Source organism: Harpia harpyja, chromosome 3, assembly GCF_026419915.1.
Source record: "Harpia harpyja isolate bHarHar1 chromosome 3, bHarHar1 primary haplotype, whole genome shotgun sequence".
Taxonomy (NCBI): Eukaryota; Metazoa; Chordata; class Aves; order Accipitriformes; family Accipitridae; genus Harpia; species Harpia harpyja.
This window is the reverse complement of record NC_068942.1, coordinates 36,985,883-37,010,426: the sequence shown is the minus strand read 5'-3', so window position 1 is coordinate 37,010,426 and position 24,544 is coordinate 36,985,883. Positions and strand designations below refer to the sequence as shown.

The 24,544-nt window shown below is 38.3% G+C and overlaps 1 protein-coding gene across 1 annotated transcript in view; it reads right to left on the bottom strand.

The window, feature by feature from the left end:
• The window catches only part of EXT2 (exostosin glycosyltransferase 2), an 82,041-nt gene that overhangs the window by 10,248 nt on the left and 47,249 nt on the right, over positions 1-24,544 (bottom strand). Inside the window, exons 9-12 of the mRNA XM_052781925.1 lie at positions 22,201-22,390; positions 8,110-8,276; positions 831-974; positions 156-284 (exon numbers count right to left, since the gene is read on the bottom strand). Coding sequence (XP_052637885.1) covers positions 156-284; positions 831-974; positions 8,110-8,276; positions 22,201-22,390 — 630 coding nt within the window. The remainder of the gene's footprint in view (positions 1-155; positions 285-830; positions 975-8,109; positions 8,277-22,200; positions 22,391-24,544) is intronic.

Below are 24,544 nucleotides of genomic sequence, written 5' to 3'. Positions count from 1 at the left end.
TTTTCTACCATGGAAGGAGAACAAGACACCATACCAGGGGTAAATGAGAGAAAAAGGAAGATAAAGTAATATATTGAAGCCTACTAAATAAATTTATATGAGTACGTACATCATGTTTTTAAACTTTGTAAAGCTAAACTGCAGAAAAGTCCCACCTTAATGACTGATTTGCCAGTGACATTTGCCACTAGAAAATTCATGGCAATATCTTCACAATTCATATGAGCATCCACCCAATTCTTGATGTCTCCAGGCATTTTGTAGGTGTAAAGGTAGTTGAAATACTGCAGGATAGAGGGAGAGAGAGAGAGAAGATAATCTGAAATACAGATGCAGTAACTATAAGACTCTAAATATTTCAGTCGCTGAACAGCAGGCAGCTAAGGATGGATTATGGGCAAACTGTGATACTGCCTTCAGCCAAGGACTACTTTAGCAGATAGAAAAATAATTTTTGGGAGAGTAATTGCATAATTACTCCTTTTCCTGACCAGCATACAAATTTCTTTACAATTGGTTTTCTTTTCTTACACTGCCAGCTACAAAGCCACATTCACTGCAAAATTTGCTATGTAGTTACAGGTCATGCAAACTGGCAAGAGTTCTTCTGTAAGTTCATGAAAGTAATGGTTTTATTTTACAGGCAGAGACAAATCAGTTGTTTTTACAGCAACTGAGAGGCTTAGGGAAAGTTTGCAATTGGCTCCCTGGTTGTTGCAGAAAACATAATCATGGCACCACAAAACACTCACAGAACAATGACAGACACACATACAGCTCTTTAAAAAAGGTTCATGTTGTACCTTAGTATACTACAAGTTGTATATTACCTTGTGATAAAACGCTGCTCCAGTGAGCACCATTGAGACTTCATTGGTCCACTCTGATTCATATTTCCATTTGTTCATCTCATGGTCCCAAAGATGCAGGCGGCCTGGATATCCAACCAACCTGTCGGGGAACTCACGCCAAACCTGAAGAGAAAAAGACATGACACGCTGCTGACTAGGCCCGCGCAGCAAGCAAACGCAAATGTGCGGATGCAACACATCTTGCTTTGGGAGGGTAGAGTTACAGTGGTGCAAAGATCACTTCAGTTCTTCTAAGTCCCAATTCTTGGAATAGGAAGCTGCCTGGAAGAAGTATGAGAAAAGCCCAAGCTTGCTTTGGAAGGACCCTACAATTCAGGTAAGCCATACCCCAGAGCAAAAGGCCACTAAAGCAATACTAGCTTCCTTGTTGTAGAGAAATACAACCAACTATTCAAAAAGATTTTAACACTAACTAAACCCAAGCATGATTAAAATGGAACTTTTGATGTTAACTTCAGCAGATATGGCTACAACCTAACTACTTTCACAGCTGGCTTTGGATCTAACCAACCTGCTTCCTTTGATAGGAACAGGCTTATATTTTAATATTTCTGGTATTCTTTAGTGGGTGCTTGGATGGATCTACAGCTACATGGAAGGCCTCTTTGCCCTTGACTTGTTCCAGACAGCTGGATGCAATCAAGATACCATCCCTGTCACTCCATACATTATTTTGTAGCTGACTACAGGATCAAACACAGTAGACAAGAACAAGAAGGGCATCATTAACGCAACCCCAGTTCTCCACACTGCTGGCCACATTAAATAATGGACAATTTTTGCGTTAGGAAAAAAGGGAGAAAGGATTATAATTATTTAGAAGGGTCTGAACACTATTTGCTTGCTAAACACACAGTTTGTCTTTTTGCTGATCAGTAATGAAGTTAGTATTTATCTGCATTATTTGCAGACAAATTACTCAAATTACTTGTCCTTTAATCCAAATAACTGCTAGGTTTGTTGGAAGAATATGAGTCTTGACTCTCCAACACACACTGTTAGGTCACAAGAATTTCTGTTTCAGGTTGGTAGTGTATAAACAAACACACATGCACCCAAAATTCATTGTGTATGCAAGACCAACTACAACAAGAAAATATCTCATAAATCTCCCAACGATCACTTCACTAGCAAACCTCTTTTCTCTGTACAAAAGGCAAGGGAACCCTACCGTTGAGTTTGCAGTAAAGAAAGTGTTACCTGGAATTTCACCATCCTGCAAACCTCACCTCATCAGCAGTTCACTTTGGGCACTTTTTATGTGCCAGTATGTTTCAGTTGGGAGGCCTGGACTATAAGGACTCCACACAAGTATTTTGTCAAAGTAAATATGATAAAACAATCAGCTTAAAGTTACTGCTTCTGTATCTACATTTTTGTGATTCTGCATTACTATATACCTTTTCATCTATACATCTCAACACATTTTATTGCTGTCAGTTAATATAGCTTCAGAATCTCATGATGAGAGCAGTTATTATTTCAAACGTACAGATGAGGAAACCTGCCAAAAATTATACAGGAAACAAGAATGGGAACCAGATCTTCTGACTCCCTGACTTGTACTTTATCCAGAAATCAATCTTTCTAGACAGTTCTAGGGCACAAGTACTGGGATAGTATTTAGATAGGACAACGCTCCAACATAGAGAGCTCTTGAAAGCAGAGATGATTTGGAACTCAAGGAAGAGAATTCATAGGACGTTGTTGCAAGTTGGTGCCATCAGCTAATTATAAAAATACAGATTTTTCGCAGGCAAGCCAGTGAGGGCTTGAGATACCTGTTTTGACATGATGTCAAAAACATTAATAAAGAACACAAAACCACAGGTATGGCCACTCCCTCTTCCAAAATTTTATTCCTCGCTCTCCAGGACTCAAAAAATTAATGATTTAACTTTAACACTTTTTTAAACCTGACTATTAAAATGCCCATCTCCCAGCTGTTGAAAGGCACTACCACATAAGCTACTGAGGCTCAAGGGATTTGACAGAACACTACAGATCTGCACCGTACTGGGCTAAGGATTCTTGTAGAGGGAATGGCATGTGTATTAAAGGCAGCTGAAAGAAAGATTAAACTCAGCTACTGCTTCCCAAGGGACTTCAGTGCCTTCACAACACAGAACCGTAGATTCATATCCCTTCTAGTTTTTGCCCTCGGTGTCATCTTCAAGACTCCGAACGACATAAAATAAAAGCCAACTATAATGCACGTTACTTATACAGATTTCTTTGTATCACTGTAAGGCTCAACCCTACCCTGATTCTGGCCTCTGAAAATTGTCAGTTCGATGCATCTAAAAAATAACTTGGTTGCTTTAAACAAAGATTCCTTTTAAAAGTAATGCTATCAAAGTCAGTTGAAAAGCTTGGCTTTTTCATAATGTTCATCACTAGCTCATTCAATGGTAATTCCTGGAAAGGCTCCAAATAGCTGCATCCAGCTCATTGCCCAAATCCATACATATGTTTCGTGCCAAAATTAATATATACAGCTACTGCTTATAAGGAAGCTTTCAGAACAAAAATAGTGGTAATGATTCTTATACTACTCTCTATTTTGTACTACCGTCCATTTTCTTGTTTGATGGTTGCCTATAATTTATTAGTCTGTTAGGAATACATTCCATTTTAGCCAGTGATCTTATTAGGTTTCTCAGACTAAAGAAGGATAGCCTGATTTAATAGTGGTAAGGGACACATCCAAGGAAAAACATATTGCCAAGTGAAGAGGAGGTATGCTTCTTTGTGGACAACACTATTCCAATGACTCTGCTAGACAACCCTGAAGATAAATATTTTTGGACAAAGCATCTCCCAGATGAAAAGTCAAATAGAACTTCTGACTTGGTAGTTTTACCAAAAATCTTGTAGAGACACACCAAGAGAAAATGATAGTAATTTTGTTTCCAAGTCGAGTTCCTCAAGTGACATAAACAGCTAGCTAAAACACCCTCCAGTCTCACCTCTCCACAGTTCTTTCTGCCTCCTAGCCTCAACTATTCTGTGCTGTTTCGCTGTGCCACCAGAACAGCTGCCACAACTCATTCTCCAGAAGGACAGAGAAGCACTTCCTTTTCCAGAATATACTCCAACATTTATGCATTAAATTTATTAGACTATATTAAGTGACATGCAACTTCAGGAACTGGCTAATTACAACTAGAAAATTTTTAAATTTAATAAACAGAAAAATAATCAGCATTTCCAAATCTACCATGGCAACGTTGTAAGAATGAAACACTGGCTATCCTCTACGAATGAAAGAAAACCCAACCAATCAGTATTCCTTCTCTCCTCCCAGAGCCCCATCCACTCTTAATTCTCCTCCAGTCCTCAAAGGGATGGCTTGTGCTATTACAAAAAAACCAAAGCAAAATGTAAACACAAAGCCCATTAAAAGATAAGCGATGCTTCACATGCACACAATTTGGAAAATAACTTCAATTTGAAGAAGAGCTTTGATTATGGCCAGCAGTTAGCCACGGATAAGTCTTTTGGTAAGCAGAGTTATATTATTCCTCCTACAAAAGAATGCTGAAAAATACACTTTTAACAGTCAAAGTGGGTATGAAAGAATTCTTCTAAAGAAGGCATTCAAACTTTACGATGATTTTAGCCTAGTGAAATATGCAAGTCATCAGAGTTGATTTTTTTTTTTTTAAAGAATGCCAGAGACATGAAGCAGTGAAAAACAGCTCTGAGACAGAATATGATCATCTATTAGCAGAAGGCAAAAAGCTTCCAACAGGAAAAACACAAACTTAGCAATGCACAAACCAATATTTTCTATGAACAAAACCCATGGACTCAGAGCAATAATCCTAATTTAGATTATTTCTATTATGGCTGTAATAAAAATACTTTGTCTTTGTAAGGACAAAGTGCTGCATGAGTACGTAATAAGAAATCTTTACGAACTTCATACTTGGAAACTGTTATCCCTGCTTTTCAGGGTGATAGAAATGCTAAGCCATCTGCCCCAAGGCCAGCTGAGACGCAAAGGGGGGAACACTACAACGTGTGCTTTCAGTCTCACATTCAAACACTAAACCCTTCAGGAGCAGCCAATGGTTCTACTTTAATTTTTTAAGATTATGATAATCTAAATACTCGCTCCTTTTCTTGGGTCTCTCTGATACTCCCTCTGTGAACAACAAAGATTGGTAAGTGGGGAAAGTTGTCTACCCCTAAACAGGTTTTTTTTCCAGCGCCCCAAGTCACGCCTGTGATTTCATCATGTAACTTAACAGAAATACTTTTTTCAAAGTCAGAATGTCATGACTATTCTTCTGCTACCTTAATACAGCAGCACACAGGGACTATTTTTCTGCTTGCTCCAATAGATTTATGCAATGTCATAAATCACTGTACCATAATAGTTCACTTTTAACAAGTAAAAAATGTCTGACACTTTGAGTGTTACTATAATTTTTTATGGCTGAAAGTGTACAGAGATCAAAGTTTTCTGGTTTTTTTTAGGCTTGCTCTATACATTCAGACAAGTCTGTGACAGAGGGGGTTTTGCCACATGTTTAAATGTAAAGTCTCAAGGATGTCAGGAGGAGAAAATTACTGAATGTCACGTTTCCAGCCCTTCTTATGACCAAAGCAGAAGCAGACATACTTTTAAAAGAAAATGTTCTAGTAACGTTATATGCTGCTACTGTTCCCTCTGGATTCCCCTGCAAATGAGTCAAGAGCTTGAGAGATACTTTTCTGGTAACACACATAAACAGATAAATAAATTATCACAGGCTGAGGACAATTTAAACATCTGGGAGCCAGCTCAGGCCTGTCAAGCAAGTCACAGACACTCAGGGACAGGAAAGATCAATCTTCAGCCCCCGATTTCTGTGCCAGAGAGTAGGATCTACATCAACCACCCTCTATACGAGGAAAATTGTGTATTTATAAAATTATAGGCTGTGCTTCTGTAGTTAAAGACATTTCTATTCATTTATTTGGGGGGGGGGGGGGGGGGAGCAAATCTCAAAATATAAATATTCAAACTACCCACGGGTTTGTCTCAACTATCTGCTCAGTAAGGCATTTTAATTTTTCCATCGATGGGGCTGTGTAGTAAGCTGAATTCCCAGAAACAAAAAGGAATAGGATTTATAATAAAATGCAAAAAACTGCAAAAGCAATAGTTTTTAGTCTGCCAGACTAAACAATCTTGTGTCCAAACAGTTACATTCACACACTGAATATAAGGACTGTTACTCAGATAGTCCCTGCAAGCAATGCATATGGTCCACAGAAGGCCAATAAATTAGCCAGCACAGTCCAACAGCTAGACCTGGGGTGAAGAGTTTTAAGTCCCAACTGCCACCTAATCACACTGACTACAGGGGAATTCACATCAACTTTTCTTTGCCCCATTTTTTTTTCATGAGGATAACCCTTTCCTGCCTAAGTGACCAGACTCAATATATGTGAAGTTACAGATAATTCTCCACTGAGGATGTTTAAATTAACGCTTCAGACACACGAGCGCTGCAGTTCTACTTCTCACAACTTCTGGCTGACACAGCTGAAACTCAGCTGCAGTTTGAATCTCTGCTTCGAAGCCCTCCAAGACTGCTTTGCCAGTAGCAGATTCATTTGGAACTACTTACACAGTCACTTAGGTTTTTATAAGACTTATTTTTATTTACTTTGAGACAGCTCGATGAAAATGAAAATCAAACTGCAAACGGAGACAGGATTTACACAGCACGCACATTATGGATTTGTTATCTTTCATCCCGTCAGTTCACCCTCAAAACTAGTAGTTATAAGCACCAACACAGACAAAAGTAAGTCAGCTTGCAGAACTGCCAACACTCGATTGCTCTGCTGTTGCAGTGCAGTGCTTAAAACATTCAGTGTAGACAACGGAGTATAGAGAAGGTATATGTGGCCAAAAAACCCCCTTCCTTTAGTTGTCTTCTCTTCATTCTATCTTTCACACTTCGTGTACTAACCCATTACTCTTAACCTGGCAAGGGAAGTATTTCCTTTCTGGAGACACACATGATAGATTAAACCTCTGTCTCCACTACTTAACATCTTTGTTATTACATCAGCATACCTATATTACCACAAGTCATTTCTTGAGTCCAAAGCTCGTTACTTGCTAACAGTCTCTTTCACTTGAGAGGGAGAGCGAGCTGTATTTTACCACATATGTATTCACATTAAAGAAATACTTCCAACATCTCTTACAAAATATCTTCTGGTGTTAACAACTACACGTGGGATTGTTAAAAATGAGACAACTATCACATTTAGTCTGCTTTCTACCCTTTAGAAAAGTGGCTTTCATTATTTCACTCAATTTAGGCAATAGTTTCATGTTCTAGCTCTCATGTATGAAGCCCAGTGTTGTTTTGCTCTTGATATTGCAGGGACAAGTATGACTACATGATTCAAACCTTTCTTACAATATGATGTTACATTTTCTAATATCTCTGATTTATTTACAAATGTAGCATGTTTGTCTTAAATACACACATAACAATAAAGTCAGATTATGGACTGTGTCATATACTCAAATACAAATGGAAGACAAAGCTTAACTCATTCAGCCCAAAATTTTGGAAGGAAGACAACAGTGTTGCTTTAAGTAAGTGCACTTTTTAACAAACAACTCAAATGCCTATGAAGACTGTCACCTCTTTGTACTGCCATGGGTAACTGATTTGGACAAACTTTCTTTTTGTTGATACCCTCATTACAACACCAGCTGTTGAAGCTTTGCCATTTCAAGCCTATGATAATACATGTGTCCCCTCCTTGACATTCTTCAGTTCCTCTTTTCATTGCACTCCACCTCACTTCGGCATGTCCTCAAGAGGCCTCCTCTGTTCCCAACACTTAATCTCTGAAACTTGTCTTGTCCATCAAGACACTTTAACTTGGATAGCACTTCTGATTTGTCTGAAAACTGTTTGAAACTGTTAAGAATGCAATCCAGTCTCCAGACTGCTTCCATTACACCAATTACACAACATTTTCTGGAGTCTCGTGGCATTACTGTGCCAGTTACCAAAAATTTTCTGTTAGCTGGCATTTTTTTCCATAAAGTAATGACTACCTGTAAAAATATTTCAGTCAGCATTGAACTGTTACGGTAAGGAGAGATGCAACAATCTGAATCAGCAGACCGTGCAGTGCTTCCTCTACTTCATATACACATGCAATGTTGGAGCGGACAGCCTAAGAGACAGGAAAAAACCAATTCTCTTACCTCATAACCAAACTGGAGTTCATCAGACGTTAGCATAATGATATCATCATCAATAGCCAACACTGCTTCTGTTTCAATCTCATCATAGGGGAAGAAACGGTTACTAAGTTTGTTTTCTGCAGTCCTAACAACTTTCAGGGGAACACGAATCTTTGGCCAGAGGGACTCTAGAGAGAAAAATTAAAAGAAATGGAATTCAATATTATACTTTACTTCTGAATGATTCTGCACATCTGTCTTAGCTTCTCTTTACTCTTTTTTTTCTTCACTTCTTAATGGCAAATTTACACCCGACTTTCAGTTAGGCAAACACGTAAGCATATGAAGGTGAGAGACAGAAGTTCAGCTACATTTCCCTCTTTTGCTCTCTACGGAGAGCTTCACGGAGAGCTTCACAGACAGCTATAAGGGGGATAGCTTGCCCAAAACAGCATTCTGTGATAATCGCTTAACAAGAGTCAGTGATACTATGGTTTAGGACCCACAGCAAGAAAAGCTATTTTACTCAACTGCAGATATTTAAAAGAATTTGAAGCAACAGTATACAATCACTGACTGCAAGTCTAGGGTCATAAAGAATTTGGAAAAGAATGTTAGTTCTATCAAGTGCTGAGAAAAACAGATTTTATTGTATCAATTAAAAATCTAGATATACCTAAAATGTTAATCACTGTTGACAGTTAAGGAGTAGATTCTGTGTATGAGTAATTTCTCTCATCTTCAAAGTCCTAAGTCACAGTGATAATTTAAGCTAGATAAATGCAAAAGGATTCCCTACAGCATCCTTACAAGTAGGATAGGGTGCTGGAGTATATAATCATGAAAATTCAGAAGTCAAATGATGCTTTAACTAGCAACAACTGAACCTGTAGATACAAAACTGGATCCAATTCACTCTACAATGGGATTAGATTTCCATTTCTTGCTATATGTTTAACATGTAGCACCTTAAGCATCACATTAACAGTGTCTGCAGGCTTTTGCATATATTCAAAAATTTTCAAAATCGTATTCTATTCCTGCAAAAGTATAACTACAGGCATAAGTATAGAGCACCAAGCTAAAAGAAATACAACTAAGGACCCAATATTAAACTTTAATTCTAAATGCACATATTTAATCATATACATTTTCTAGCACAAAGCTTAACAGTAGTCATTATTACAGCACAATGCATCCCAAAAGCACCAATTCATCAAGAAGTAGTTTAATTAATAGCTAAACAGGTACAAATGTGACTTGTTGGTTTCTTCCAGCTTTCACATAAACATGTATTTTAATAAAAATTTGAGGGACAAGAGAGCATTGTTAAGATGAGTCTAAGTACCTTGTAAACAGTAGATCTGAACACTCGAGTTTCTTACACTGGTGAAATGGAGGGGTTGATGATGGTATATGATAAGAAAAATAAGTGAAAATACATTAAATCAACTACAAAGTGACTGTTCAGAGAATTTATAAGTTGTTCTCTGTGCCAAATGAAAACATGTGTAAGGATACATGTTGAGGGAGTTGATCCTTCCCCTCTACTCAGCACTGATGAGGCCACATCTGGAGTACAGCGTCCAGTTCTGGGCTCCTCAGTGCAAGAGGGAGATGGACATCCTGGAGAGAGTCCATCAAAGAGCCACAAAGATGACAAAGGTACTGGAGCATCTCTCCTATGAGGAAAGGCTAAGAAAGCCGGGACTGTTTAGCCTAGAGAAGAGAAGGCTCAGGGAAGGTCTCATCAATATGTACAAATACCTGAGGGGAAGATGTCAAGATGACTGAGACAGGCTCTTCTCACTGGTGCCCAGTGACAGGACCAGAGGCAATGGGCATAAAATGAAACACCAGAGGTTCCCTCCAAACATGAGGAAACACTTTTTTCACTATGAGGGGGACTGAGCGCTGGCACAGGCTGTCCAGGGAGTCTCCAGGTGGTGGAGCCTCCATCCTTGGAGATACTCAAAAGCCATCTGGAGATGGTCCTGTGCAACCTGCTTGAGGTGACCCTGCTTGAGCAGGGGAGTTGGACAGGATGATATCCAAAGGTCCCTTCCACACTCAGCCATTCTGTGATTCTGTGGCAAGTAGAGTCTGTAAGAACTGGCACTGGGCCTGAAGCCACTGAAATTTTCATCAGTGGTCTGAAATACATATAAATTGCCAGTGCAATTTGCAAGTGACACAAAGCCTGGAGACATGAAAAATAGTGAGGACAATAAGGTCATACAGAGCACTCTAGATTGCTTAGTAAACTAGGTGCATTTGAACAAAAAAACAGACTGACATAACTTGACACACAGTTAAAGACTAGGACCGAGGCAACTTTTTCCCTAAAAGCAGCTGCTGAAAAGGACTAATGGGTCAGAGTGGACATTAGTTCTCAACATGCTGCTGGGGCAAAATGGATTAATGCAATTTTTGCATAGGTAGATGGGTAAGTAGTAAGAAATGGGGGGAGAGTGGAGAGCAATTTTCCCTGTATCAAGACAGTCAGATGCTAAAACACAGTTTGATTCTGGTGTTTGTATTTTTCAAAGCATGTTAAAACCCTGGAAATTGTGCAGGAGAGAACCACATAAGTTATTTGAGGGCAGGAGAAAATGCCTTAAGGTGGAACTTGGAGATCAATCCATTTAGCTTACTAAAAGAAGGAACAAAAAGTGGATTTGATTAACATGTACAATTACCTACACAGGAAGAAAAATGCCACATATCTTCAACCAACTGGAGAAAGACATAACAAAAAACAATGACTAGAATCTGAAGCCAGGCAAATTCAAAGTATGAGTAAGGCAGACATTTTTAATAGTAACAGTGGTTAACCTCTGGAAGAAGTTAACAAGGACAGCAGCTGATTCTGTACATCTTGTCTTTCAACAAGATTGGGTATTATTATAGAAGATGTACTCCAGTTAGAAGTCACCGGATTGAAAGGAGAGGTAATGTGGTGACTCCTGACTTACAGGTCAACCCAGACGATCTTACTGCCCCTTCTGCCTCAAACTCTATGAACCTATGAACAGTGAGATTGTTGACTGTCATCAGGATGAGAATAGGAAGCTTGAATGTAAACTACTAGGACATAGGAAGCGAATACAGAAATTCAGAAAATAGCACAAGGAAGTAAGATCCTTGCTTGTGTGTTCTGAGAATGAAAAGAGGAAGGTAAAACAGGTGTCAATGAAAAAAGCCACTGTAAGGGACGAGATAAGAGAAATCCTAACCTGAGAAAATGGTTTTAGTTTGTAAACAACAATATATATAATCAAATTCTGGAAGTATTCTCAGCAGAAGGATCTGAAGAATGTTGGATGACAGACAACACGAAAAATAAATGGGTTACAACATGAAACAATCATGCATACACACTTCCAATTCCATAATAATCCAAAATCAGGTCTGCTTCCAAGACAGCTTTGCCCTCTTTCCATTGTCAGTCTGTTGCACTAGGAAGATAGTTACTACCAGGAGTGGCTTCATTCCAACGTGCACAAGTAAAACTTGCTCCCAGGAACGAGTGTCCATGTCCTTATTGCCACTGGGCCTCTCAGATTTAACAGCTCACACAACACTCAAATAAAACACAGAGCTGTACACTGCTTAAAGACATCAGAGTCCAAACACTACTTCACTAGGAAAACAAAGCAGTTTTTCCAAACCGCAGTAAAAGTCTTCAAAAGTCAGTTTTTCTTGGAGCTGTATTTTAGAAAGAAGGATTGGCACGCTTGGGTGGCCAAAAGAAAGGAGAAGAAATACACAGTTGTATTTACTGGCAAAATTTGTATTCAGTCTCCTACCCTGAGATTTTTCCTGTGAGATTGAAAAAGTGACTGTAACATCCACCTTTATCTGCGTGGTCTTGTAGACCACGGCCTGTATTTGACATTATGCAGGTTCTTGTCCAGTTTTACTCACCTCTTTTCCTTCTAGTAGAAGGCAAGAGGCATCAGCCCAAACACCAGTGCACACTTGAGTGGCTTGTGATACTGATTAGTAGCCAGTTGGAAGGATTCAACCACATTACTGATGGGCTCCAATGGAAGTCACAGTCAGCCAGCAGCTGAGGAGATACAGCAAGTGCCTTGGGACCACAATAAAAATCTTCAAAAGCCATGGATTCCAGTTATAGTGCAATGAACTCATTTTATTCTCAGCATTGTAAGGTCTTTGAAATCCCCTGCTTGAACCATAATCTGAAACAATGATTTCAGTAGGACACCACTAAAATTCCAGATTTTCATCTTACTAGTTATCCTAACCTCAGGAGACAGTAACATTGAACAACTGGACCCGTCCATTGCAAATTAGTACTCTCAAGTCAACTCACTGCTTTCTGGTTTACCCTACAACATGGAAGTATCCATATTTATAAGACAGTTACAGATACCTCAAAGACACATATAATGGCCTCATAAAGACTGTAGACTGTTTAACATTTGCAAGCTACTTAAAGACCTTAGGCTAATTGCCTATAATTATCCAGTTATAATCCCAGTATTGGTATTGAATAATTTTAAGCAGCCTGCTAGACCTCGAAAATACCCTACTGTCACAAATGCTTCAGTAGCAATCAGAATTGCCATAGGTATGTATGCATTCGTAAACTTGTATTTATAAACATCAACAAAGTTTACATTTTATACATGTTAAGTACTCTTTTGTTTGGGCTTTTCCTCCTTTCACATCTGCTACACACAAAAAAAAAAGACAAGACAACCAAATTGCAAGAAAGATCTTATTTCAGTGCAGGAATACACTGAAACAAAAATTGAAACTGAAAAGTCACTAGGATTGAAAAATAGTAATTCAGAAAAGCAAGCAAGCATGGATGCTTTAAGCTAGCTCTTCAGAAAATCAACTGTTTGATAGCTTACTAACAGACATGCCACTTGCACAAAAATATGGTAACAGAAGAAAAAGTAATGAAAAGTATGAAAAATGAAGGTGTAATCTAATTATAATCAGCACGCATCTCGTATGTCAGCAAATCCTGTTAAATCCACATGATTTACTAAGGTCTTGGAAACTCTCTCAGAACGACAAATTCTCAAAAGAGGTATGTTACTGGAAAATATTTGTGCTTTGAGAAACATAATACAAAGTTTCTGAATTTGGACGTAAATTCACGAACAGAAAATACCAGCATTTTGGAGAAACTTTGAATAAGACATTAGGGTACCAGTTACCCTGCAGCATGCAAAATGAAAGCAAGCATAAGACTACTTGCTGCCTAGAATCTGATCTGATACTGAAGGTTGCTGTACCTGCAGAGATGGAAACACATGGTAGATGTCATGACACAATGACACCTGGGTAACCACTTTGGCAGCCTGGGCAAAAATTACTATTGCAAAGGACAGCAGGCTCCACTCAGAGATGCAAGTATTCAAAATTAGCCCTGCTGCAAGAACTCCAAAAGAAATATATAGTAAAAAAAAAAAAAAAAAAAAAAAGACCACAGCTACTTCAGAAGTCAAAGTTTTAGAATCCATCAGGAAGGTTAACACTGTCTATATTTATTTCAAAAGACCACAAGAGTATTTCTACTTTTCTTTTTTACACATAGGAGAAACGTGGCGTAAAGGGAAGTCAGAGATGGGGTCTGCCACTTCTGTAACACCACGCTCTGAAATTTCAGATACTGCTTGGGAAATTATGAGAAACCTGAGCACTAGCAAAACATATATGGGCGAAATTCTCAGTTTAGTAGACTTTATTATAACCAAGGTAAAAGCACATGCTTTATTCTTACAGTAAGAGGGCACTGCATCATTTAACAGAGTATGACAAAGATAAAAGAAGTCCAAGACGAAGGTAGATAAAGTCTTACAAGACGGCATGAGAACGTTTAAGCACACAAAAGTAAAAATGCGTGCTTGGACTGGGAATTATTCTTACTTCTTTTAAAACCAGTGAGGACTTTCTGTGATGCAGCAGAAGACAGAGGTAAAATATGAAAGTAAAGCTTTCTGGAGTGTATAAAAGTCCACGTATATATGGAGACTGAAGAGAATGACGGGCACCTCCTATTGCACATCATACTGAAATAATTACAAGAGAAGAGTGTTTGAATAACGCTTACACTTGCTCTTTGGCAACAAGACTCAGGGCATTCTTGGCACTTTGTGCTATTTAGGACTACTGATGCATTGATTGCAGGAGCTGCCCACAGAAAACAGCATGCGGTCTTCTAAACACAAAATCAGCAGTTTCTCAACTTTGCCAAATGCAGCTTCCACTTCTAATGGGTTTACAATCCCTAACAACCACATACATGGCTGTATTTCTGGCCAGCCCACAATCTCACCATTAAGTCCTGAAAGTCCGCATCTCACAGCAAATTTTTCAAGCATGATTTCAAGATGACTTCCACAAACTGCAGGGTCAAAAAAGTGCTGTAATTACATTTCCATTTAAAACACTCATATATAGAAGAGCAGCAAAAAACCCCATCCTCTAAATACGCACTTCTCAGCGACAACTCCCAGTGAATTACATGAAAGACATAAGGAAGAGAAGGGAGGACAATCATGAGAGGCAACTTCATTATAACCTAAAAGAATACCCTCTCACACCAAAAAACCCTTTCACTTTCCACACCTCCCTAGGCTTGCCATCAGATGTTTGTAACAAAAATGTAAGTAACAAAAGCTTGCAAAATGCTTATGTATAAAAATGAATTCTTAGTCTGAAATCCAGCCCTGTTTCTCAGCTCTAAATGAACTCTTACATCATACATAAAAGAGGGATTATTAAAAATAATAGTGAGTAATATTTCTATGGAGTGTATTATCTCTTTTCAAAGAGAAATGGCACTGTCATGTTGTTAAATAGCATCACACTCTGTATCCTTGCTTCTGAGAAACTGGGAAGTTAATAGCATCTGAAGGGGACCTTAGCAGCAGATGCATTATTATCTACCTAGTCAGCAGGCAGAAGTGTATTTATATAGGAAATGGCTTGCTCTAATTATTAATCATTCATTCCCAGTTTCAACATTCAGCCTAGGGAAAGTGAGAATCAATACGGCTGCTGTACAGAGCTAACCAATATTCTTGGGACACCCGTTCTAAGTAGTATCGAGTTCAAAAATAGCACGTGATACTTGAATGCAGATGGTTTGTTGCATTTGCAGTTGGAAGCAGCAGGTAAGGATAATGAGGAGGAGCTGGAAATACAGTATACACTCTTGATGGCAAGAACAGAATGCTTGCCAGTATTAAGAGCACTATGACAAATTAAAATGAAAATAAGATCCACTTATTGACTAAAATAATGGCATTTTGATGACTCATACAAAGATGCTCATACAAACATGAGTCTCCTGTTTTACTTCCTCAGTAACAACAGCTAGGAATATCTCATGACTACCGATAACCTGGCACCAGAGTATTGATTCATATTAAGCTCAGACTTCCCACAACTTCTATGGAGCCCACCTGGAACTATAAAAAGGAAAAACCTTTCCAGAAGTTGTGCAAGGTAGACTAAGATCAAAAAACTGGCAGAAAACACCCCTAAACAAGCTCCTCTGTATGTACCTGCAGTTGCACAGAATCCTATACACCACGCTCAACTCTCATACCTGATCTTTTATAAAAATCTTTTATTTGATGCTCATTCTAATTGGTCTATAGTAGTCTGTATGAATTCAACTAATTGAACATGGATGTTGGAAGCCTAACAAGTACTTTTTCAGTCTCAAAGAATGAATGGCAGAACTTAGCTGGAATCTGAAGTTTCAAAAAACTGCTGGAAACAACATCATCAAGCATGTTACATCTATTTATTACCAGAATTCCTTCAGTAATGGCTGACTGAAGAAGTCTGTGCAGACATTTCAACTGCTTCAACTTAGGACTATCTGTTCAAAACAGGTGCTTTCTACTTACATTACAATGTTTATATTTGTCTACAGTAATGCACAGAATTCCTCTTATATATAACAGAATATTGGTTTCTAGGACATTTAGAGCCCAGTTTTGCTAAGCTGGGTTTGTTGAGCTAGATTTCTAGACATCCTTGGGAAATAACATTGCAAAACGTTCGTAAGATGATTCACGGAAGACTAAAACCATCATGAATTAGTTCTCTAGCTAATCAAGGAAAATGGCATTAAGTCTATTGCGAAGAAGCCAAATTAATTCAAAACCTAAAGAGAAGTTCAGAAAAACATTCTTACCAGTGCTGACTATTAAAGGCATGGTATGCAAAAAAACCTGCCACTGAAGATTTTTTTTACTATTTTTTTTAAAGTTAACACTTTAAGATACAGTAATCCATAGGATACTCAGGTTCCTTATCCCCAGTGTTTTATATCAATGCTGTCCATTAATAGTATCAAACTGAAACACAAAGATGATTATTGCAGCAATACCCATAAGCCTTATAGTCTGTATCTTATTCCAAGTTTATCAGCAACTTAGCTCCAGGAACCACTACCAATACAACTGCACAGAAAGTACACATTCTTTAAAATGCACTTTTCATTTTTATAAAACTGAACCTAAAAAGGAATCAAGCTACCACACACGATTTGTAGCTTGTTGCATATTTACTAACAGTAATGCATTAATACATTTTTATACCATTTATGTGGTAGACAAAATGTTTTTTTCAATTGTCTGAAATAAATGTGATGAAATGTCAGTGGAAATTTCTATCACAGACTATCTTCTTGCATTTCAGAACTAGCCATTTAGACAAATACAAACAAAAGGGCAAAAGTATTTGGCTGATGGAGAAAATGAAAAAACATCCTGTCTATGCAAATATTCCCAGCAGCAGGCACCTGGACCACAATGTTTATTTTAATAGATGTAAAGTAAGCAAGAAAAAAAAAAAATCGTTCTTTTGCTTGTAATATTTCAAAGCTTTTAATTTTTTTACTAATATTATACATGCAGTCATGGGCCTGCTGACATTACTGTTGGGTTGACAGGCTTCTAGCATACTCTGTATGGTTGAGAATATATGCAAAACTCAGCCAAAGGCACAGAGCAGAGATCACCTCCCTTAAATCCAGAGAGCACTTAAAATCAGCAAGATGTTTCTATAAAGCTTCAAGGTTCCAGATTAAAATCATCATCGTATGTGGTATTTTCTCTCTGCTATTTCACATACAAGTTCCAACATTTTTACCATCATAAGCACTCTGAGAACTACAAAATGTTTGCACAAGACATCTGTGTTGCTCAGATTCATCTGTTGCAGTTGTATTTTTTTTCCTAAGACACTGCTCATATTCTGAGTTCAAAACCAAAAGATTAGACCCTTGCTTTCCAGTCTCACCCAAAGCACAGTGTTCCTACTTTGGCGCACAGATTCAGCAATGACCTCAAAATACACAGTAAAGCTTCTACCCCTTTACACATACCTATGTCTATGATACCTCTCAAATAGAAAGTATGAGAAGGCAGTATGTTCAACTAAGCAAAATAAAGGCCAAAGCACAGGACCTTCTTGAATCAATCCCTTGCCCTGAAGCTGAATTATTGAGTGATGGTGAAGACTTCACCTCTGAGTACCCCAGTTTCTAAAGCTATAAAATGGGAATAACCAGTTAATCTACTGCTTATATAGTCAGGACACATACATATTTATAAATGTTTTGAAGGTACTCAGATTAAATTAAACCTATAAAAAGCAGTTTCCTTTATTATTTATATTTTAATATATTTATATTTTACTTTGATTTCAAAGTAGACATTAACTTTCTAATTAGAAATTTCAGCATCTACCTAATGATAATGCCATGAACAATGCTGCTTACATAGCAGTTTTAAACTATAGGTCTCAAAGCATTTTATCTAAGACAATATTGTTGTATTCATTTTACAGACATGGAAACTGAGGAACAGTAAGAAATGAGTTGCTCCCATTCAGCAGGCAGAAGTTGTGCCTTGTCAGTGTCCCAGCTACAACAACTATCTGCCCAAGAAAAATAATTGAAACATTGGTTTTAGTGCTCCTTAATTTTTGCTTATTTCTCAAGAACCTTGTGAGACAGCCTGTGTCCTTCACTGAGTTCAGGTACCAGTATGGCAAAACAAGTAGGAACTCAGAGCAGACAGTTAAGTGTATAAAGATCAGTCATTTAAGCTTGTACTAGTCACATTTTGTTTCCTTCATACTCAGTGGAGGAAAAAAGGGTACATCTGGAGGGATGATTTAGTTTACCCTAAAATAAATACCTAATGCAGGCTAGATAGAGATGCTTGTTTCTTTTCACTGATTCTAAATGAAATGCAGTGATGAGCTCAGACTTGCACATGTAGCTCTCAAACATTTTAAGTTACGAGAGTGGTCCTTGCAAACTCATAGGACAAAGGGAAAAACAGTCTTTAAATTGCTACTGATTTCTAGCCCATATACATGTAGCTACTTTTTCTCCAACTTTATACTTTTGCATGCTATTTGCATGAAAACTTTCCAGTCAAGTGTTCAATTAATCTGTAGCCCTCTTAGCTGCTTACTTTATTTACTATCAGCCAATGTGACAAAAAATTTGTGAGTCATATCAGAGCTGCATCTGCCCCGACAGACCTAGATTTGCAAGGAGTTTGTTTTCCACACACCTTGCACACTCCCCACACCTGTAACCATTCCACAGAGCAGCAGCTGAGATCAGCTACAGCCTCTTACCTGCACTGAGGGATGCTCAGTAGTACTGATGGCAGAGTGATCACAATACAGCCTCGTCATTCGTCTGACAAATGTCACCGTTAGTTCATTTTCAGGTCATGCTGACAAATATATCTTTTCACTCAAACTTTACTAAATGCTGAGGACAAGCAAAAAAGGATTTTTATCTTATGGAGTGTTGCATTTGTTGAGGGGTGCAGCATCTTAGATTTTGTACAACATTTAGAACAAAGTATTTCATTTTTATTCTGTTTTCCTCTTAAGTCCTGAGTTTGCTGAGTTTCGTTACATAAAGGCATTATTACAAGTATATAAGCATTCATTAAAACAAACAAACAAACAAACAACGTTAATTTTAGAATTTGCATGTACTTCAAAACTTTCCATTCCGAGGGACAGATTCCCTCTATTTCCCATACATATTGCTTTGATAGCAATGACAGTTTCAGTTATAATATTTTTCTGGTGTTGACAGAGGAAAGAAAGGAGCAGCTACATGTCACATGTGTGGCACTATGCCAGCTACATCTCAGGAGACCTAAATTCAATTCTCAATTTACTGCACATAATCACTAAGGAAGACAACTTGGATGTCCTTCACCCAGCCCTCCCACTTACACATGCAAAACAAAACAAACACACAAAGGATTGCAACAACAAAAGCCAGGAGCTGCTTCTGTACCAAAATGTGTCCCTTACATGGAAAGGACCAGGAAATACAGCACTTGATGCTCTAGGAGGTTAAGCACCTCAGCTTTACTATGACCAATTAAAAGTGAATAGCCATAAAAGTGCAGATACTACTGTAGGGTAATAAACTAGACTTTATCAGTGACAGTGGTGCACATTACAAACTTCAAACTCATTCCTTGCTCTAATCCATCAGAAACTTCCTGGCTTTAACAGGCTATAAACAGCAGAAGCTTTGAAGTCCAAGGATTAGGATCACTAATAGACAGACTGAACGAGAGACTGGCTGAAGAGCCAAGTGGAATGCCCTGCATGGATCTGGAATAAAACAAGTTAATTTAATCAAACTGACCTCTCTCTAGCCATAGACCAAGAGATTACAATGGTTATAACAGCAATAAAGGGACAAAGGACACTACAAACAAACAGTTATTTGCTTCAGTGCAATACTTAGGCTAATATAAGGGCAAAACTGCCTATGCTTTCAGCTGTGCTCTCAAATCCACAATTTTAAGCTTTACATGCAAAGGCTTTTTTTTTTTTTTGAAACTAGTTTATGACTTAGTGGTAATTGAGGCAGGAAAAAATCAAACACTTTAATTTTCAAGAATTTCTAAATGCAAGATTAATAGAATGATTTAACAAAAAAGACCATTCTAATGATTTATTTGCTTCAACTCTCCTGTATCTCAGACTCACTCAAGGGAAATGTGGAAACAATCCACTTGGGTTAAATCCACCTGCATTCAGTGCTCATATAACTGAATATAACACTAAGCATTTTTGCTTTTAGAAAAAAACTTCTTACTACAAAAATTTCAGTTATCATCAATTTACACACAACACTTTTCACTCTAAAGGACTGCAAAACTTTTAATAAGCCATTACATTTGAGGCATTCAGCACAGCAGTATTACAGAACACTTTTTAAAGCTAACAGTAAAGCTACTCTGCTTTCAACTGAAGCAAGGTGCCAAAATGGCAAATGAGCCAAGTGAATGGTAGCAATAGCTTGGCTCTGAGAAGCTGTTAGAAGATGGTAAATTGAGACAAGTGGCCAGGTATTCATTTTTACATTGTATCTTGCTGCTATGCAGAATAGGTAACTTCGAAGAGTGGCAAGCTGCAGCAGCTGAAGCCTCTGAAAAGAGAATTACAAAGCAAGGAGTCCTAACGACACACTTCATTCACTACAGAAGACAGAAGAATCCACAATACAGTGTTTTTTTGAACACGTATTCCTAGAAGGCAACATTTCTTGTCCCACAAAATCACGACATTTTCAGATGAGAATGACAGATTCATACAACAATATGGCAAACCACCTCATTTACAGCTACTATATCTACAGTATTTAATCAAGAATGAGAAAAGGAAGCTTTAATTGCCCAGAACCTTGGTCAGGATTTTAGTACTAGCATTCAGAACTTGGAAGAAGCTCATCCTAGGAAGCAATAAGCATGGAAATAAAATTAGCAGCGTTGGAGTGGCTGTCTGGCACTGGAGAGCATTACCACAGGCAAAGCCTAGCTATCTTCCTTTACATGGGGCAATGATGTCTCCTGGCTCTCCCATTTACTCCATGGTGATTTCGTAAAGGAACTCACCAATGTCAGGACCTATGCTTCTAGCTGAGGACCTGGGAGAAGAGTAAGAGCAACATGGTCTCGGGAGGCAGACAGCCCAGGGCTGGGAAAAAAAGGGAGCTGGTGGGAGACGGAGCAGCCACGGTGCATGCAGTGGCATTACGTGGAAGGAGACAGAGAAACATGGCATTAGGATCTTGGCTTTGAAAATGTAGGCAGCAAGCTGTGAGGAGTGAGCAGCCTGAGACTGAGGTCCTGGCACGAGGGGATACAGTACGGCAGCATGCCAGGCCAGCAGATGCCATGCCAGCAAAGCACACCTCAGCTACTGAAAATTAAACAAATTAGTTCAGAGATTTACAGCACTGAGTTCACACTGGAATCATTAATATACTTTTGAAACCAAATCTTCTTCCAAAAATGTACTCATTTAAATCATTTGGGAAAAGGTCTGTGAATGTGCCCTCATTTTACAATAACCATGAACTCAAAAAATTTAAAGTATCATGCAGACTTCACCAGACTCACTCATAAAGACTATAAAAAGCAACATAGTATCATAAGTGTTGGAAACAGAAACATTTTTTAAAAAGGCACTTATGTCTTGTCTTACTGGGCTAGCTGTAGCATTTTCACAAGATATTCTGGTGGTGTGGGAACTCCTTTTCAGACACCCAAAACGTCCCAAGTTTTCATTTCATTAGTCAAAATATTCACTTATTTTATAGCTCCAAGCATTCAAACTACTCTGCTGCTTTGAACCACATTTGCCCTAGAAAACTGTCTAGCAGAAGTAGTATTCACTGCAATGAGAGAGTGTCTACAGAGAAATAAAACCAAGCATTGACAAATCAAGGATGGGTCTCTCCTTACCACTCCCCAAAATAAAGATAAGGACAGAAATGTTCCTGTAACTATTGCATCTGTTACTTTTGATTCAGAAGATTAGCAGCACAACCACTGGTATGCTTTTGTCTTTTAATCTACTTTGGCTTTTCTCATTTCACTTTCAAAAATATTGCCACAAAAAAAATCCAAATTTATTATTTTGAAAGTAACCATGAAATACTTTTCAAAGACATATTAATGAAGTAGAAGAGAAGTAATTCTGTAACAGGTGCAAACGGGCATGCTACCCCCAGTTTCACCCTCCTCCACCACACCTACCATAGGGTCTTACCTTCTGGTGGATTCTTATTCTGGTTGTTCCAGACAACTAATAATTTGGATAGACTAGGCACTTTAGACACCTCCGTGATGACTCGGAAAAGGCTCTCCACCCGGTCATAGGTCAGAACTATGGCTGTGAAACCTTGGGACTGAGGTGGGATCAGTGGAAGGAAGAGTGGGTTGCTCACACTGCTCCATTTCTGTGAAGGAAAACAAGAAAACAGGAAAACAATTCAATTAAAGTGACTTATCACAGTAGGAAGTAATTATTACGGTAGGGAGTAAGTCACATAGCCAGGACCTAACCGTCAGATTTGAAATCTGCTCAGATCAGGCAGGCTGACTCTCCAATTCTGGCAACAGTGGACTTCAGCAATTTCTCAAAACTTTTATTCCAATCTCTTTCTTAATTCAATTTTCATTTTTGTCTAGTTGTATCGTTGCAAGCAAGAGGGGTTTCAGGTAAAAAATAAAGCGGAAGAGGCAGGTAGATTTGTGGAGAAGGAAAACCAAAGTGAATTTTGAACCCAGCTAACACAACTCAATTCTCATTCACTAATCGCTACTTCAAGACATTTATATTTATAGTCAGGACTCAATAAACAAAAAGAAACTTAATCAGCACTACAATTTCAGAAGTGAAAAAGAGTTAACAACAAAACCAAAGCAGCAAAAACATAAACCTGGCATAAAATATGTACCCAAGCAAAAAAGGCAAAAGCAGGCACTAAGAGGAATCATGTACTAGCTTCCACAAAACCCCGTTCGTTCAATGGTGAAAAAAACCTCCTATTGCACTAAAAAAAAAAAAAAAGGCATGAGATGCAAAGATGAACTTCAGAGTGTTACCTACTCCTTGTGAATTTTAACTAGGGCATCCCTTTTAAGACTTTAAAGGTCTTACTTCAATACACTGTCAGCACAAGGAAGCCAGCTCAGCTGGCAAAAGACAAGACAGACAACTAAATTCTCACTGAACGTGCCAACCTCCTTTGGAGCCGACAACGTGGGGGAGGAGGCAGCGAAGGGACCATTTGACAGGACTGAAAGCGCCAGCATTTCAGTCTCAACTTTTCCATTCCAGCTGACGTTCCAAGCAGGGATTGGACAGAGAAGCAAAGGGAAAAACAAGACCTTTTGGGACGAGGTGAAAAGGAGAGTTGGGAAAGCACAAACTGAGTGATGCTGTTTTTCAGGGAAGTCTTGAATCCTAGCCTGTAAAAACTATGAACACTCATAAGACGTTAGTAACTGCCAGCAGTTTACAGAAATACTGCAAGAATCTCCAGCTAAACTCATACCATAAACCTGCTTCTGTCAGGAGGAAAGCAAGTTTTACAGACTCACAGTTACCAGCTCATATTTGCACGAAATAAACTTTGCAATCTTCCGTTTCCTTATTTAGTCTTTGGGTTACTTTATACACCCAACTATCACCTTCCTCATATTTAGTGGTTAGACACCTCTAACTAGAATAACTTCAAGGATGAGGAGAATAGAGAGCCTATTTACTAAAAAGACATCATAACATTTTGACCATTTTGGTAAAGGAGAAAAAAATATGATGTGAATATGATTTCCTTCTACGAACACATCAACACCGAAGAGGGGATAAATATGTGAGGTAGAAAAGAGACACTTAAAGTTAAGCACAGCATTGGCACACTGTTTTATCCAGGACGGTCTAAGGGTATGTTCCAGGCAAGGATCTGTCAGTAGGAGTAATACCTTTTAGTAGACTTCCTGAAATAGTTGGAAAGATGAACTAATCTTCAGCTACACGTACTTTATCAGGTCTGGTACAAGTAGCATTCGACATAAACTGTTTGTGAGGTTCCTAATGGAAAGCATCAAGTTCTAGTTTTTACCCAACAGGAGTAATAGGATAATGTAGAAATGGTAACAGTATATAATATGGAACTTTGGTTCATGAAAGGGACATGACTACCTGTGATAGCAGAGGACTATGCTCAGTAATTCAGAAAATATATATCCATTACTTTAGCAACTGATACGTGCAGAGACAAATCTGCTTTCAGATTATTAAATTTTCTAAAATTAAAGCTTTTATACATACTTTTGCTAATTCTACAAGACAACTGGTGGCAGATGGGACAGCCCTCTGATTTTGCTACAGCTTCAGTAATTCCTACAGCAAATCACAATCTAAATGTTACCAGAGCATAATCCATCTCATTAAAGCTTTACAGACTCGTTTCCACACAACCCCCACCCCAAGACTGCTATTACCCAAATGACCCTTGTAATGTCGAGCGGCTTCTTAAAACAACTTTCAGAAACCTCTCTTCATTAATACCTGAAGCAGAGGTTTAACATCATACTCAGTAGAGTGC